The 18,450-nt window shown below is 40.2% G+C and overlaps 1 protein-coding gene across 1 annotated transcript in view; it reads right to left on the reverse strand.

Moving 5' to 3' along the window:
- FREM2 (FRAS1 related extracellular matrix 2) overlaps window positions 1-18,450 on the reverse strand; it is a 163,760-nt gene that overhangs the window by 50,985 nt on the left and 94,325 nt on the right. Inside the window, exons 5-6 of the mRNA XM_045869359.3 lie at window positions 17,549-17,674; window positions 16,157-16,408 (exon numbers count right to left, since the gene is read on the reverse strand). Of these exons, the coding sequence (XP_045725315.1) occupies window positions 16,157-16,408; window positions 17,549-17,674 (378 nt within the window). The remainder of the gene's footprint in view (window positions 1-16,156; window positions 16,409-17,548; window positions 17,675-18,450) is intronic.

Consider the following 18,450-nt stretch of genomic DNA (forward strand, 5'->3'; position numbering starts at 1 on the left):
GGCAATGCTTTGTGATCAAGTAAATGCGGCCAGCGATAAGAAGTGGATGAGTAGGGGGTATCCAGCTTAGTCAATGGGGCAGCTTTTTAACCGTAAAGGGCATCCATGCTGTCAATCGTAGTTGCTTTCGCCAACCGACTGCTCTGCTCCATAATCTTTCTCTCTGCTTTCATTTGCTATCTTTCTCAAAACTCTTGGATGATATGTTTCTTCAAAAACGATTTACGAGCATGCTGTATTTACATCTGTGGATCCTTCCTTTAGGGCAGATGAAGATTCCCAGTTATTTGTAGTTAAGAAGCCAGATGAGAGCATCCTCTAATTTTCACAGAGATAATATATTTAATTAAACCTAAAGGTACAAGTGCTTGGCTTGTCACAGGATCTCAATAAACGTGAATCATTATTTTCATTATATTTTACAGATACTTTCTATTCATATGTATATCGTTACATCTAAAACCGAAAGTAATGATAAAAATTAGACAACTAAATGACAGGTATGTGAGAAAGGATATTTACTTACAGCATCTGTGTGATAGAAAAAGATGTTACAGCCACACTGTGGAATACTATGTAGCCACTAAAAAGAATAAACAGGGTTTATGTGTGCTGGCATAAAAAGCTTTTCATGATATGATGCTCTGTGAAATAAACATAGCATGAGGTAATATGTATAATATGATCACGTAGGGATAACAAATACTTATTTTCAGTGCGTCTGAGCTGTTCTAATACATGTATCTCATTTAAACCTCCTGACTACCCTTTGAAGTAGGTACTATTACCATCTCCACTTTACTGATGATGACTGCTAACCAAGTCCAGACATTTAAGATCAATAGCCAGTACATGAAAGAAAATCAGACCCTCTGCTTCTAGAATATGTGCTAGTTGCCACTTCATTATAGCAATAATCACCTCTAATCAAAGTGATTGGATAAATGTGTGCATCTAAGTGTGTATATAAAAAATCCACACATCGCACTCAAGTGACCTCAAGGAAGAGGTGTGGGTTTGGTGAGAGACATAACCAGACTCTCCCCATTTAGCTGATGTACTTCTTTTTCGTATTCATGTAATACTTTTGTAATAAAAAGACTAATACTAAACGAGGGTTAACCTGCATAATGTACCTCCTTTAAACATAGATGCAAAATATTATTAAAGAGAAAGAGATTAATTAGAGAGCAAAAAGTCTGTCCTCTCCTGTTAAAATCTTTAAGACATTTTTTTACTCTTAACAGTTTCTGGCATCTTTACTGACTTGCTGTGGTATTTCACAGTGTTGTGGATGAGTACACTCCCGAGGGAACTGAGCTCTTACTTCACCTTCAAAGAAACCATTATCTCTGAGTTCCAAGGCCCTGCAAAATTGGTCTTTCCTTTCTTCTATATAACCTACTCCCTGTTGACAGCTGCCAAGCCAGTCCTGCCCCCAACACTGCTCACACTGCACCTGACGCGCTATATTCAAACGACTCATCCACTCATTCGTGTCCCTCATTAGATCTTCCCAAAGGCAGAAACCGTGTATTGTTCATCTGTAAACTCCAAGGAGAAGCATGCAGCCCGGCATAGCAGGGGGTCATCAAAAAATGTGTGGAGACATAAGCGGGGAGGAATCACTGCTTCCAGAGTTTCTTATCCAAAGTAATCACTTTGGCTCCAAAGCTCCTCTTATGAGGGAGAATACACCAATTAATATTATAGTTACTGTCACAGTAATATAACAAAACAATTGCCACATTTACTGAGTGTCTGCCTCTGCCAGTCACATGAGAATGTCTAGAATCCTATTTCTTCTTTCTCTGAACACAATTAAATACCTGGAGAGGTGAACATTTTTAGAGTATTTTCTTTAAAGATGCGTAATGAGAGTCTCCTTGAGTGACAAGAGAGGAACACAATGGTCTACGTAAGAGAAAACTAGAATATTAGAGCTCATTATTCTTCAGTTGTGACGATAAATTTCTTCATCAAAATAATATATATGTATCGGGGCACCTGGGTGGCTCAGTCGGTTAAGCGACTGCCTTCGGCTCAGGTCATGATCCTGGAGTCCCGGGATCGAGTCCCGCATCGGGCTCCCTGCTCAGTGGGGAGTCTGCTTCTCCCTCTGACCCTCCTCCCTCTCATGCTCTCTGTCTCTCATTCTCTCTCGCAAATAAATAAATAAAATCTTTAAAAAAAAAAAAATAATATATATGTATCATCATAGGAGGGGAAGAAAATGAGGTCTCACTTTAGGCTCAAACTCCCCATACCTTTAAAATTGTTACTGCTCCCAAACCCACCAATCAGAAGGCAAACGTGTACATTTTTATTCCTACTGACTAAAGTGAACTTTACAAGCAAGATTTCAGAATCAATGGAGATTCTGACATCAGGGTGATTTATGTGGGAATCCCAGCAGCTGAACGAAGACAGATTATGACCAACATAATGTCAAACACAATCTGTGTGCGGTCTCAGGAATAAAAGCATGGGGTTGACACTTGAAAAATAAACAACCTTGACCACAGACTACTCAACAATTGACACTTGAAACATGACCGCAGGCGGCAAAGGAAGGGACTCCAGAATAAACAGCCGGCACGACTCCATTTCAAGCTGAGAGGAATGTGCTCCTTTATTGTAAGGATCCTTCTTCCTTGTTCCTCCTTGTAAGTCCACCACACTAGCAGCTTTGCCTTTGCTCCATCACTTCTAGGGTAGTACATGAAAGGGGTCCCAAGAGTCTTCCATCCTTTTGTGTTTGGGTGGGGGGAAAATGCACCCGACTGTTCCACAAACCCTGGGTGCTAGTCTCTTTTTAGGCACTTCTGAAATGCCTGACATTGGCAAAGTCAGCCTCTTTGGTTCTTGGCTTTCTGGTCTACAATATGGGGGTAATCCAGGTGGGTCTGTGTGAAGTCATATCACCGAGCTTTCAGGTCTGTGCACATTCTTCTTGCCCTTCTTGGAGACGGGTGTTTTCCTTGTCAATATGATACTAGTTGGCAGCGATTTCTCTCATTTAACATTCACGCAACCTGTTCATGCTCACTTCCTGCATTCTTTATTGAAGAGAAAATAGTTGCTTCCCCTCAAGGAAAAATACTTAGAAGACCACTCTTGTCTCAGAAATGGTTTGCAAACTAAGGATAAACCCTAAACCAAGATGATAAAAATGTAGACATTATGATTTTTCGTGTGACTTCTTACATTCAGATAAAATGTACTCAGTAACATACAGGACCTCCTAAGATAGCACCTTGTTTAATTATTCAAACTTGTGCTCTGTTTTAATTTATAAAGAATCAAAAACTAATTTTTTAAAGAAGTAAAATTAAAAAATAAAGCCACAGGGGCGCCTGGGTGGCTCAGTTGGTTGAGCGTCCGACTCTTGATTTCGGCTCAGGTCATGATCTCAGGAGATGAGATTGAGCCCTATGTCGGGCTACGTGCTCAGTGGTGAGTCTGCTTAGGATTCTCTCTTTCCCTCTCCCTCTGCCCCTCCCCCTGCTTGTGCACACACAAGCTCTCTCAAAAATAAAATAAAATAAAGCCATATCACTTCCTAGGGTGTGTTTCCATACAACTTGAGTTGGGATTCAGGAACAGTTGTGGCTGAGACGTGTGATCTTAGTGGTTAAAGGGTAGCTCAGAGAGGAGGTCAGTAATGGAATTGGGCAGCTAAATAAATGGCTTATATAGGGAAAGTTAAAAGCCAATTCAAGACCGTTAGCGTTCAGATAAATATAGTGTCACTAAGAAGCTGCTGAGCATCTATAATCTAACAGCTGAACAGAAACTGGAGCGGACAAAGTTGTCCGGGGAGGCAATGGCAATGCCTCTTTTCAACCTTTAGGTGGGAGACTGACATTGGTTGTCAGAGAAGGACTCAAAAATTCAAGTGAGCTAAAAGGTACCCATTTTGTTCTTAAAATGTACACATTTTGTTCTTGTTTTAGCATTTTGTAAACACATGAAATGTATTATTTTTTTTTTTTTTTTGGATAAACAGAGCTCTACTCTGTTTTGCCTTTTTTTCATATTAGAAAAAAATAGTAAGTAGCCCTGGTCAGCCTGCTATCTCTAGACATTCATCCATTTATTTATCACATATTTATTGAACACCTATTATGGGCTAAGCACCATGATCCATGCTGGCCATACCGATGGAGACACAGCCCTTGTCTTTGAAGAGTTCCTGGTCCAGTAGTTGAAACAGAAAGTAAATACCCTATTGCACTGTTGTCTTGACAGTAATAATAATGCTAACTAAACATACTGGTGTTCTAAGTACTTTACATACATTAACTTATTTATTCTTCATCACAGCCTTATAAGATAGGTGTTATCATGAGGAAACTGGGTCTTTTTTTTTTTTTAAGATTTTATTTGACAGAGAGAGAGATAGTGAGAGCAGGAACACAAGCAGGGGGAGTGGGAGAGGGAGAAGCAGGCTTCCTGTGGAGCAGGGAGCCTGATGCGGGGCTCGATCCCAGGACCCTGGGATCATGCCCTGAGCCGAAGGCAGATGCTTAACGACTGAGCCACCCAGGCACCCCAGAAACTGGGTCTTGACAGGTGATATATCTCCTAAGACAGAGCCAGGATTAGACCCCAGGCAGTATGGCTTCCCAGGCATAGAGTTTCCACACATGAAGCAATTCTAATTGCTTGAACTGTGCTACCTGATCTTGCTAATTATTGATGTTACAAATTGTATCTATCGCCTTGTTCATTCTTCCCAATTTAAGATTATCATAAATAATCTTTCCCTCAATACTACCACACCTTCGTTCACAGCCACAAGCATGACTATCTGATCTGAAAGTTTTTCCTTTCTTCCTTTCCCTTGAATAATAACTTTAAAAGACTATCCATTATCTTTTTCAACTCCCATTAGCATCAAAACTTATTGGTCATTGGCTTCATCTTCCAAAGCATCTGGAAATCCTCTCTCCAAGTTGGCTGGTGCCCTATTCTTTGCTAAATCCAACTGCATACTGTGAACCTGTGTTCTTTTTTCTCTCCGCAGAATGTAACACTGTGGACCATACCTGTCTTCCTGAATCTCTTTATCCGTTTCCTTCTATAATACCACTCTCCTCTGGTTATTCTCTCGTCTCTCCCTTGTTCCTTAATTGTGGGTGTTTCCTTTTAAAGGACAAAATAAGAAAATGGCCATTAAGTGCTCAGCACATTACCTGCAGATAGTAAGTGCCACGTGGTGCCTGTAAATCATTAATCTTATTAGCAGCTGGATTTTGCGGCACTGATGTGAGTTAGACAGGAGAGCATGAGGAGGTGGAGTGGGAGGATGTCCCCAGCAGAAGCAGCAACATAGAGCTTCACACATCTGGGGACTGCAGAGCATTTGGCATGTTTGGAACGCTGCCCAGGGTGAGGAGGTGGGGGAAGAAGAAAAACAGAAAGAAATGGCCAGGTCACACAGGACCTTGGGTGCCAAGCTAAGGGGCCTAGAAGTTGTCATGTGAGAGGTATAGTCAGTTGTGTTTTGTTTTTTTGAGAGAGAGAGCCTGTGCATGCGCATGAGTGGGGGAGAGAGCAGAGTGAGAAGGAGAGAGAATCTTAAGAAGGCTCTGCACTGGGTGTGGGGCTCCATCTCACGACCCTGAGATCATGACGTGAGCAGAAATTAAGAGTCAGATGCATAACCGACCGAGCCACTGGCGCCCCGAGGTGTGCTCAGTTTTAAGAAGTGGAAGGCCGTGATAAAATGAGTGTTTAGGGGGTGTGGAGGATGGATAGGCTGGGGGTGGGCAAACTGGAAGCAGGGAGACTAGTTAACAGCCACTGCAGGGATCTGAGCAAAGTATGAAGCTGGCTGGAAGATGTGGTGGCAGTTCCGACGGCAAAGAGAGTAAGGATATGGTATTCAAAGATATAAGAGAGGCAGGGGCGCCTGGGTGGCTCAGTCGTTAAGCATTTGCCTTCGGTTCAGGTCATGATCCCAGGGTCCTGGGATTGAGCCCTGCATCGGGCTCCTTGCTCAGCGGGAAGCCTGCTTCTCCCTCTCCCACTCCCCCTGCTTGTGTTCCCTCTCTCCCTGTGTCTCTGTCAAATAAATAAACAAAATCTTTAAAAAAAAAAAAAAGAGGTTCTCATTAAAAAAAAAGATATAAAAGAGGCAGAATTAGGGATTTGGGGTGGGAAGTGAGAGAAAGGGGTCTAGCACTGGTAGAATTGCTTACCAAGATTAGGAATACAGGAGAAAAGCCAGGTTAGAGCAAGAACCACCTGCCCTACTCTGTTTTGTTTGTGTTTTCCCAATTTGCTTTGATTTCTTTCAGAAGTTAAGTCATTAGACCCACGGTAACATACTTCCCCTTTACTGATTAAAAAGAAAAAGAAGATGCATGCATAAGTAAATTATTGGGTTTTCCATAATTATAACACAAGGGTTTGATGGCATTTCCCTCTTCACAGAAATGTCAAGGGATGCAGTGTTTTGAACAAAGTAATGAAGCTCTCCTCAGAGAATTAATCAAACATCTTCTCCTGCTGGTAGTTTATTTGTCCCCTCAGTACATTGAACTGGATCCAGTAACACTGGTATTTAGACATACTGACGTTTTAAAGAACTTCAAAAGATGCATTCTGGACCAGTGTCAGTTAAAACATGCTAGTTAGATTCGGTAGGAAGACAGAGATCCTCTGGAAAGTGGGTTTAAAATTCTGTGTCTCTTTCAACCCTGATGCATAGTGTAGACAGCATCTCACCAGTTCACTGAGCTATACACCAGGCACCCTCGGCCTGCAAGGTGCATCATATCTTGTATGTATAGGATACCCCCTTGCAGCAGTGAGAATGTGAAGAACCCTCTGGCTTTGGCTTTTTCAAGCTTTCCCTGGCAAGGAGTGTGGTCTTGAAAATCATCCCTCTAAATAGGTGTGATTCTAGAAGAAGAAGATGAAGGAGGAGGAGGAGGAGGAGGAGGAAAAAATGAGCTTCTTGTTGGCATTTTGAGCACAGAGCTTTGGCGTTGTGGTGTACTTCCTGGGAGTGTGACACAGACTGTTTGGGAAACACCCTCAGGGAAATTGAAGCTGAGATATCTTGCAGCCCGGGTAGGTGTAAAAAGAGAGCTCTTTTTCTCTCACAATGCCTATATTCTGACTATTCCGACTTTTTTAAAAAAGTACTAGCTAATAAAGCTCTACCAACCATTTAATTTCTTTTCATAAGACTTTGTTTAAACTCGGCGACTGCCGATCTGGACTGTGACTTGCCTCATTCCAAACTGTGCAGTTGTCTTCACGATTGAGAGACTGTCACAGCTTAAGGGGACATGTGACAATGCACATCAGTTTGTGAGCTGCCAACTCGCATGACTCAGTCTTCGCAGTTCTTTGTGTGGAGGAGACCTGGCCTTTCCGGAACCGAGGCCACACTGGACGCTCCTTTGAAAACTCCCATTACATGGGGAGCCTGGTCTTATTGTTCGCCATGTTGAATCTGTTTGCCCCTGTAGATTGGGCCCATCTTGTTCACCGCTGTGTCCTCAGTGCTTTGGAGAGTGCCCAGCGCTTAGTAAGGTGTAATAAATATGTGAAGTGAGGACAGGACAAATTTTAAATGCTTCAAATGGCCTAAAGAAAAGAGGTATTTTTAGTTTTACTACACTTTAGATTCCCAATATAGATTATTATTGTGATTATTTGATATCATAATGATATAGGTCACTAGTTTCATCAAATGATATTACCCATATTCTTTACCAGGCAATTCTGTATCTCTCTAGGTCAGTAATAAGGTTCTCTATAGCATTTAAAGGAAGATTTAAGGCCAATTACAAGAAAGGTATGTATAGGATTTATAGGAATAATGGGAGAAAAAAGATCCAAATGTCTGCTTCAGTAAGACCGAACGAAGACCTGCTGCTTAGGGAATTCATAAAACCCATATGAATCCTGTGAAAGGTAACATGTATCCATAGAGAGAAAGGAAGGTGCACAGAGGACCTGGCCACCCAGTAGGGAGCCCTAATTCCAGGAGAACTGCTTCTGGGTGCTGGCAGGGTTTATAAAGAAGCAAATGAATAAGAGTCACATTTCTACACTGACCAATGAACCAGTAGATCAACAGTGTGAGAAAATAGTACATATATTCCAAACTTTTTTCCTTACTTTTTCCTTCTGTTGCCATAAAAGGAGACGCTGTTGTCCATTTAATAATGGAATTTATGAAGAGCATGTTTTCCACAACAGACCACAGGTACATACGTCTTGTCTGGACTTAGTGAATGAATCATCATGCCTGTGTAAGTTCATTGTATTTCACAGACTCTGGCCTCTCTTTACATCATGGGACGTGCGGGTCACAGCTTTGAAGTTCTGCCTTCAGCCAAGTTGTAGCTTTGGGCTTATTGGCGTTTTCTTTGTGTGTTATGATTTCAACAAGAGGAGGCACCAGACCTCTGTTTCTGGAGAATAATTCGCAATTTCTGATGCTAACAATTGCATTTATTAAGAGATCTTTTCTAATTACTCAGCCTCTTACGTTTTTATTGTTTTACTGTAATACCTCTTTTAATAATTTACCTCACAAAAATCTGTAAGTCTAGTATGTGAGAAGTCACTTCTCAGATTTATGTGATTTTTAGCACTAAAATGGAATTCGTCTGTGACTGAGATCTCGAGGTTTCTACAAAGGTTTAGTGACCTACTTCCAGGGTTTTAGTGATAATAAATCAGCAATACATATCATTTGATGTCTACAAGATGGTATTACATGGCCAGCACCCACTCTCCTGTGTGGAAGAGATGAGAGCCAGGCATTTAGTGTTACCATGAACAAGACAAAACAAACACGAGACGGCATTCACCCATAAGGATTTTACAAGAGAGCCCAAACCCGATCCTTCTGGAAGTGGGCAGATTGCTAAATGATGGGGAAAAATCAATGCTGCTCCTCGTCCAGTTGAAGTACCAGAAGGTACTACTATGCTTTCCTAATGATCCTTGGAATTCAAATTGGTAAAAGGTGAACCTGAATAGTTTATGTACAGAGTTCACGCCTAAAGCCTGTAACTGTCAGCATTTTAATTATTCTAGGATTCTCGGGTGCTATATGCATATAAAAGTATATAGCTTGTTTCATCTTGTCAAGTTCTCTATCAGGATACCTCCTACTATCTTTGAGTAGAACAGCGTAGAATCAATCAGAAGCTAGCCTAGTGGATAGTGCCATGGTCCCTCTGGTCCTCCTAGCTCAATGCTTACCAGCTATGTGACCCTGAACAAGTTACCTAACCACTCACAAATGAGGACACTGAGGCATCATAACACCTTGCCTGTAGTTTGTGTGTCCTTGTGTGAAATGACATAATTCAAGCAAAAGGCTTAGCACACCGAAGAAGATGCTCGTGTCAGTGATTATTATTTTAGGACATATTTGATATCTATGAAGCCCTAAGAAAGAAAGACATGAGTTAATTTCATCTTGTGAACAGTATGGTCCTACTCGGTATCACAAGCTTAATGTCTTAGAACCACCCTAGCCAACGACATGCCTGCAAATTTACATCCCATGAATGTGAGAGTTTATTTCTGGGTCGACTGGCCCTGTGTCCTGGCCCCGGTTCCCTGTGCTCACTTTCTTGGGGGCCACAAGGTCATTCTTCAGTGTAAATTATACGAAATTGTTAGCTGGTCTCCTAAAGAGCTCTGGTGCCTCTGTCTCTTCTGGTGGCGGCGGTGAATGCTTTCATGCGTCTAGCAGGAGAGATTCAGGTGGCTGCTTGCCAAGTGTGCGTGCGCAGAGTGGAACAAAGCTCTCCGTGCCTTTCCTGCAGCGAGCAGTGCACCGTGTCAACAGTTTTCAGGAGGCCAAGGGAGTTCACAGCAGCGGAACAGCAAGGTCCTTTAGAGCTCCTGACCGTAACCAGTTGAGTCCAATGTACTCCTATTGTTAATGAACTCCCTTCGGACTCGAGCTCATTTGCCTTATGGTAACACATGCCCCTGCACCTCAGCCTACTGTGGAGTGGCTCCCTGTTTACAGCTGGCCTGCTGGGCACTGGGGCCAGCCAGGTTGACAGTTAGGCAGACAGGACCGGGTATGGGGGTCCTCTCAAAGGTCAAACCTGGGAAGTCTCACTTCTCTGGATCCTCCTACTCAGATTTAGTGACTGACCCACTCATTCACATTCACAAATGCTCTTTTTCTTACCCTCTCCCACTCATGAGTTTGTTAATAATGAATTAAGCCTCTAATTTTGCACCCCCCCTCCTGAAACCATTATAATTTCAAAAAATAGTACGAAGTAACTTTTTACCATAAAATGGCTTAAATTTAACTGAGAAGTTGTAGAAGATGAAGGAACTAAACCACACTATTTTACTGTTAGTTATTTTATTTTTTTTAAAGATTGATTTATTTTAGAGGGGAGGAGGGGCAGAAAGAGAGAATCTTCAAGCAGACTCCCTGTGAATGTGGAGCCAGACACAGGGCTCGATCTCACAACCCTGTGATCATGACCTGAGCTGAAACCAAGAGTCGGACGCATAACCAAATTGAGCCACCCAGATGCCCCGATGTTAAGTTAATTTAAAAAGAGGCAACATTTAAAACCAGTTTAAATGGCCTAAAAGTGTACTTATTGTTTGGCAAGTCCAATAATGTGCTTTGTTTTCCATATTCCCACAATTTTCTTGCTATGTAACAAGTGATACTTAATGATTTATTTGCAACTAACGCCCCCAAGTCTGTATATTAATATTTAGTAGATACATATTCTAGTAACCTTTAACTATTCTACTTTACACACTTAACTTACTGAAATATATGTGAAATTGTACTGCATAGTGATTTACCCTTTTACCTTCTCCTCTCTTTCTCGTGAATCCTACTGATTTCAATTGTCACCATCAGGTGTGCAACTGTGTATGTAACACAAATCCCTAACTCCAGCTTAGTCAGTTCCATATTTATGGGGGCCTACTGCCCAGTTTCACTGGCATGAAGCCATAGCTAACTTGAACTTGGTGTGTTTAAATAGAATTTCTCACCTTCTTCCAATCTCCTTTCCCTTGGCTGGTTTCCTCACCTCCCATAATGAATGGTACCTCCTTTCTTTGAACCTGTCAAGCAGGTTTTTTAGAAACATATTTTTTTAATTCCCCTCCTCCCTCTTACCTGCATGAGATCCAAGTCATAGCAGATATTTTTAGCAATAGGTTGTTTCCTTGCCAGTCTCATTGTCTCACTCTACACTTTTGGTTCCAATCCTGTTCACTTCCACGACTATCTAATTAATAACCTTCCAATACAGCTCTGATTATTGCACTCTCTTGTTCAAACACTTCCGGGTACTCCCTACCCAATAAATTCGGAACTCCTTATCGCATTCAATGGCACCCACGATATGCTTTAATCTCTTTCTCAGACTCTACTGTTCATGATGCCCACCTTTCTTTTCTTTAGCTAGGTTTTTAAAGTGCTTCCATACAGATCATGTTCGGTTCTCACAAAAATTGTGAAAGGTAAGAAATTCAGGTGATAATATGCTCATGTTTCAAATGAGGAAAACAGACCCGAGAAGAAAAGTGGTCAGACTAGACTAGTGGTAAGACTCCTTGACTAGAGAATAGCAAAGTCTATCTACAGCCCGGGGCCAAGAGTTAACTCAAGGACTTGAGCACTCAACCTTTCTCAGAAAGGCAGCCTGGCCCAACTAGATTGTCCACTGCTCCCAGAGCTCTACCCTCCCTCAAGTGTTCACTCATGTAATCTTGGAATACTTTGCTCCGTTCTCCATTTACCTGAATCCTTGCTGCCTATGAAGCTCTCCTCTTTTCCTCCTCTGACTCACAAAGTGATCATGCAATTGCTTTTAATCCCACTCTGCCTTCTTAGTCTCCCTTTTACTGTCTCAAATTATGATTGAAATGAATGATTCTCATTTAACCTTCTATGCACTTAGTTTTTTTTTTCTCCCAAACAGACTGTACACGTTGTGAGATTCTGGCCCATGTCTTAAATGTCTCTGTAGCCTCTGCCTATTACACTTTGTAAATGCACAACAAATATTTGCTCTGTGTGTGTATGGTATGTGTGATTCAATTTTTTTTAGATGGCAGGATATTTCATATATTGTTTTATGTTATTGTTGTTTTCCAAGTGTAGAATATCTACATCATTATATCTAGAATCCTAGCCATGCAGAAAACCTGGTATAATCTTTATCATCCAGTGCACTCTGACAATACCTTTCACTCACTGAACATCCATTGGCATTCACTAAATCCTTAGTTAGCGTCACCAACTATTTTAAATAGTCTGCTAATGGCTGCAATGAATTAATATTCTAAGCAGCTAGAGACTCATTTTCCCATACCTTGATTTTTAATACCATTCTAACTCTCAAGCACACTAAATCAGAATGTAACTTTGTTTTTTGTTAAGCTGTTACTTTAATTGAATTTGGCCGTTCCTTCCAATGACTGGCATGCCTTTGCTTAATTGGAGCTTACCCTAATGCAAATAACGGTATTAAAGAAGAAAAAAGATGGTGACCAGGTCTTTCAGCTCGGCACAAATGAACAAAACATATTTCACCCACACACCATACTACAATGTATTTTTCTAGTATTAGAAATGTTTTTCTTCTCTAAAGCAGTCCTGCAGTTGAGAAAGCTTTTCCAATGTCAGTAAGCTTCTCAATGGCACTCAATTGAGTTACATTTACCATAGGGCTCACCATGCTGCCTTTTACGTGTCCCAGCGGCTCATATCTAGAATGGTAATTTGTCCAGGGTGGTTGAGGAAGCCAGCCACTTTAGCTAAAACCCCTGTGTGTTGTTGCACAAAAGGAGAAAATGGATTCAGTTTGAATGTTCCTTAATTAACTTCCACAGACGGACAGCGAAGATTAGTGAAATACTGTTAGCCCCGACTTAATACTCTTCCTAATGAACAGAGGCCATAACCGTTACTGAAGTACTGAGGACTGAGGACAGTGATGGAGGACATTTAAAGCCGCACAGAATGACAGCATTATTCTTATGTCAGTGTGTAGCTCATGTGAAAGTCTCTTCCAAACACAATGAAGGCTTCAGCTGTTTCTTAAAGATTCAATACAGATTTGGCCAGGTTGTGTTTCTGCACTTTGAGCCCCTGTTCTACTCTCATATCACTGAGAGTGTGCACAGAGAAAACCCTTGGTCCTGGATGAGATCTTCTGATACTGGGACCTGAAAAGAGTCACTTGTGGTCCAGGTCTTGATCTTCTCCTATGCAGGCACAGAAACAACATCTCTTCGCTTCATTGAGGAATAACCTAGCTTTGGAGAATCAATTCACTTTTTAAAATTCCGATTGCTCTGAGTTACAAAGTTACAAAGAATTTATTTCTTATTAGTCAGGGAATGGATGGATGATTTGTCATCTAGTGTACCCATTATCACAGAAACAGATACACAATCAGAGCAAAGAGTGTTGGAAAGTCAGGAGGAATATTTCATCCAGATATGTAACAGCCTTGAACATTTTCCCTACTCCAATTACATAACTTTTAGTGATTGAAAGATTGGCTTTCCTCAGAAACAATACGTTTCCCCTCCCTACTAGTGTGGACCTATATTTATTCTTTTCTAGATTCTATGACAATTGCCTCCCTTCAGTTATGTCATTAGGTGTTACTTATATTTTAATCCCCTTGATGAGTTTCAGGATTCATTATAGCCTAGTGATGAAGCACATCAAATCTGAGTGAAATAGACCTAAATTTAAGACATATATCCAACACTTTACATCTGTGTGGTCCTAAGCAATTTTCTTAGCCTGAGTCCAGTTTTTCCATCGGCCAAGGGGAGGAGACCTATCTATTCCTGGAGCGGTTTTGAGATTTAACTGGATAATTCATGTAAAGTTCTTGGTACACGATAAGTGTTCAGAAGAGACAACTGTTTGTATCGGTATTACTGCGCATGCGTGAAATTTGACTTTCTCCCCATTAAACCAGCATTCTTTTCTCTCTCCAAGATGAAAGTTCTTTATGGCTAGCAGTATTGTTTTCATTTATAAACTATGTATGTGACAGGCAAAACACACTTATAAGATGTCAACTTCTAAAATGAAAAAAGTATAGGTAAAATTAGTATCCCCATTTTACTGATGGAGTTAGAGACATGAATAAAATCTGACCAGACAGCTAGTAAGATATGAAATATTCCAACAAAGATCACAAAGCAAACTCCTCTTACATAAGCTTTGGGTTTCTCTTTCATATCATTTAAAAAAAGTAAGTGAAATATTTACATGTTGAAAAAAAATCCCTCGAATAGACTTGTTAAAAATTTTGGACAAGCAAGAAAAATTAAGGTAATGACCTAGCTTGTTGCATGAGAGATAATACCAATTTATAATGCTTTACAGCAGTTAGACACGGAAATGTGTTTGATTCTTAGATTCTTCCTAGCACTTTCTTTACTGGGATTTCATACCCTTATAATGACTACCTTCCTCTTCATCATTTCGTATTGTATCCTTAGCATTCATGGAATGCATTCTGTTCTTTAAAATAAGAGAATTGAATAGAATATGCCCATATTATAAATCATATGAGGGCTACTTTTGCATGTCTTCTAAAGCCATTATATATTCTCCCATGATTTTATTATTATCAACAGAGATAACAAGCAACAATGTCTCTAGTGTACAACTATGTCCGTCCTAATCTCCAGACCCATATCTCCATTCTCCTACTCCATGTCCAGCACTTTGAAACCATGCAGGCTCTTCAAACTAACATGTTCTAAATGAACTCATTGTTTCATCCCTAAACCCATCCTTTTCCTGTTCTCCCTAGCTTGGTGAACTGGACCACTGTTAACTCAACTGCCCTAGCTAGAAGCCCAAACATTATTCTTGTCCTTATCCATTATTCCTGTCCAGTCAATCACTATGTCATGCCCAAAGTAGGACATTAGTGGAAGCTGAGTGATTCAATAAAAAACAAAGATTCCAAACCAAAGTGCTTTGCCCTAATGCAGGAAGATTAATGGCTTAAAGTAGCAAATTCGTACCCTAGAGACATTTTGATTCATGGAAAAAGGGAAAAGACATTTTTATTTCCGTATTTCTCTTAATGATATTTGTGCAGAGAAGTATATGATAGATGTATTAAGATGACTTTCAACAGCGAAACAGAAAGACCTCTTGTCAAGTGATAGCAGTTAAGGTCAGCTATACTATGTTGGGGAGTACATAACGGATGTGGGAGATTCTACTTGGCTGAAGGAAACTAACTCTCTTACTTGAAGAGACTTTCTGGTTTTGAAAGTCAGGCAAACGGTAAGGATAAAGATTAGCCAGATGAAACAAAGAGAGTGTTTTCTGTTGTCTGTGTCTTTTGTTCTTTTGCATTTATTCTTCTCTTTTCTCAAGGCATAAGCTATTTCTTTTTTTTCTTTTTTTAAGGTTTTATTTTTTTAAGTAATCTCTACACCCAATGTGGGGCTCTAACTCACAACCCCAAGATCAAGAGTCACATGCTGTTCCGACTGAGCCAGCCAGGTGCCCTATCAGGCACAAACTATTTCTTGAGCTGGGAAGATTAAGACCCTTCTGCTCCTTTTTCTATTCTAAAAGTGGGATTATTTCATGGTAAATGAGTTTCCCTCAGAAAGAGTGGTCTAGGATAAACCCTCCTCCTCTTTGCAGCAGGGAGCTGCCTGTTGGATTTCATTTTCCATACATTTATTATCTTTCTAGTTATTTGTTTAACAGTCCTGTCAGATGGGTTTCTTTGTTAAACAAGTTCAAATACTGAGATTAACATTGCAAATATAAGCTTTTAAAAGCAAGACAAAACAAACAAAAAGGAAACAAATTGATTACAATTGCTTCGATTCTTCCTCACGAAATTGGATAAGTTTAATCATTTAATGGTAAATGGCATTGTAAAAGAAAACTGTACAGAGAAAAAAACACGTAAGTGTGACTTTTGCCTTTTAAAAATATTAAATCAAGAAAGACAAACTGATGCAGCCAACTTTGAAACTTAATCACACTATAAAACCAAACATAAAAAAACACGCATGCTATAATTTTTTTACACTCTCATTTGTCTGTCACAGTTTGTGCCTGATGTTGGTCTGCCTGGTAGGAGGAATAACTTTCAATTAAATTAGTACTTACCATCGTCTTTGTCAGGGACGATCTTAACCTGAGCCCCTGGGAACTCTGATCCAATCCTCCCACCCATGGGCATGCTCAGAAGGACATGGAATGTTTCCTCCTCTTCATACAAGGAGTCATCAATAACAATGATGCGACACATTTTCTCGCGCTCATCTTTGTCAAAGCGGATGACACTGGTGTGGTCCTCGGGCCTGGATATGTAATCTGAATAGGACAGCACTGATGTGGGCACAGTTCCGCCTGCCGTGCCTGGGGACAGAGAATCCGAATGGTGTTTATGTAGAACATGTTACAAGGGTGTTTCCAGAAATAATTATTTTCATATGCAACATCTTCATGGTCAATTTGTATATCTGAACCTCCCTGGAAATTGCAATAGTGCCTACATACTGTTTTAGCATCATGAGTCCCCTTCACAGTGGTCTCAAACATACAAAGAATATTACATTTCAAGTGTTTTCTTCTCTACTTCCTGCCACCGGTCTTTCAGAAGAACACAACATTACAAAATAATAGCTCCTACTATTCCAACGCTTACTGGGTGCAGGCAAAGTGCCAAGTGCTTTACATGCATTACCTGCTTAATCCTCTCAACACTCTATTGGGGGTTACACATTGGAGACTTACAAAGTTAAACCATTTGCTCTGGGACCCAGAGCCCAAGGCGGACCCTGAAGTCTGTGTTTCAGACCACAATTCCTTATTGCCTTTCAACTCATATAAATACATTAATGGGAATTTTCACGAATGTCTGCTCAGATATCAACTGCCTATATGACATTCTCTTTTGCATTCTTAGAAAGTCTGTTTCTTAGAAAGATACTTAGCATATTAATGAATATTATGTATTAATTTTAATTTTGTATTACATAAAATCACCTTTCAGAGGAGGATTACCTAATGAGCAAAAGAAATATTTTGAAATTCAGAGGCGGCTTATCCAATGAGTAAAAGAAATATTTTGAAATTCAGAGTTTTAAACTACTTTGAAATTAGTTTCTTTTCCTTGGGTATGTATTTTTTTGTCCCCCCACACCCCCCTTAAAAAAAAAACCCTCTTCTACGTGATTGGGTTTGGGTGGGGGAAGGCTACATCAATCTTGCACTCCAAACAGCTTTGAGTATTAGAATAAGTAACCACACGAATCACATATGTTTTGATAAGTAACAGCAGTGCTTCCAGGCCCTCTTATCTCTAGTAATTGCTTTTTTTCTCCTCAGAGGAGTAATAGTGAAGGAAGACTTCTGGATAAATGCTTTTTTGTACTTTATGAAACTGTAATAATAAAGCATATCCCTCAAGGCATAATGTTATGGTTCCAACATGTCAAAGAGGCTTACATATACATCTTTGGGGGGACAGTTCAGTTCTTTGGTAAATCGAGCTACCTTGTTGTGTATAACAGACCACCATCAGCTCCTGGCTCACGTCTCCCCTTCTCCTGACGGGAATGAACAGCTCACCGACATCTTCTTCAACAGAGTATTCAGACTGGGGAATAAATACAGTTGACTCTAAGGAGAAAACACAGTTGCAGCTACTATTATTTTTGTCTGAGCTTCTAACAATCCGAGGCAAATTAAAATTGCTCTAACGATCAACTTTTTCCCCCTGGCATATTCTTTTAGAGTAACACAGCGCGAGGGGAAAGAGGAGAAGAGGGGAGCAATCATAGGTATAAAGCGTGCAGGCTCTGGGCCAGTGAATTCTTAACCTGGAGATAAAGCCCAACATTGCTTTTATCTCTAGTAATTGGTTTTTTTCCTCAATCAGTGCTGCTGACATACTTCCTCTAAATGCAACTTTGTTCCCTTGACACAGGTCACCACCTTCCAGTGGCGTAGTCAAATTTTAGAGGCAAAAGAGATGTCGAAGTCACCTTGTACTTTACAGATGAAGAAACTCAGGTGCAGAGAGTTGAACTTATTTGCCAAAGCCTCTTACTGGTTGAGTCAAAATGAAAATTCAGATCTTGTAAAATCTGCTCAAATTTACCTCAGATGTGTTCCTTTTGAATGATTAATGCTTAAAAATATAATAATGCATTGTTCAATACATTTTTTTTGTTTGCTTGTTTTTTAAATCGCAGTTCCTTTAGAATTCATCAATCTATTAGTCAGCTATAAGGAACATACCTGTGGTTTCCTTCCTCCCCTAGAGAAATAACAATAACACACAGTATACAACATTATATTTATAGAATAAGTCTCAGTGATTCATTTTTAAGGTAGTTGAAAGGCATGCTAAATAATAAAAATGGCATAAATTAATTGGTGAAAAATATAGTTCA

Source organism: Mirounga angustirostris, unplaced genomic scaffold (genome assembly GCF_029215605.1).
Source record: "Mirounga angustirostris isolate CCGP_5_RB_7025 unplaced genomic scaffold, mMirAng1.0.hap1 SCAF_3, whole genome shotgun sequence".
In the NCBI taxonomy this organism is placed as follows: domain Eukaryota; kingdom Metazoa; phylum Chordata; class Mammalia; order Carnivora; family Phocidae; genus Mirounga; species Mirounga angustirostris.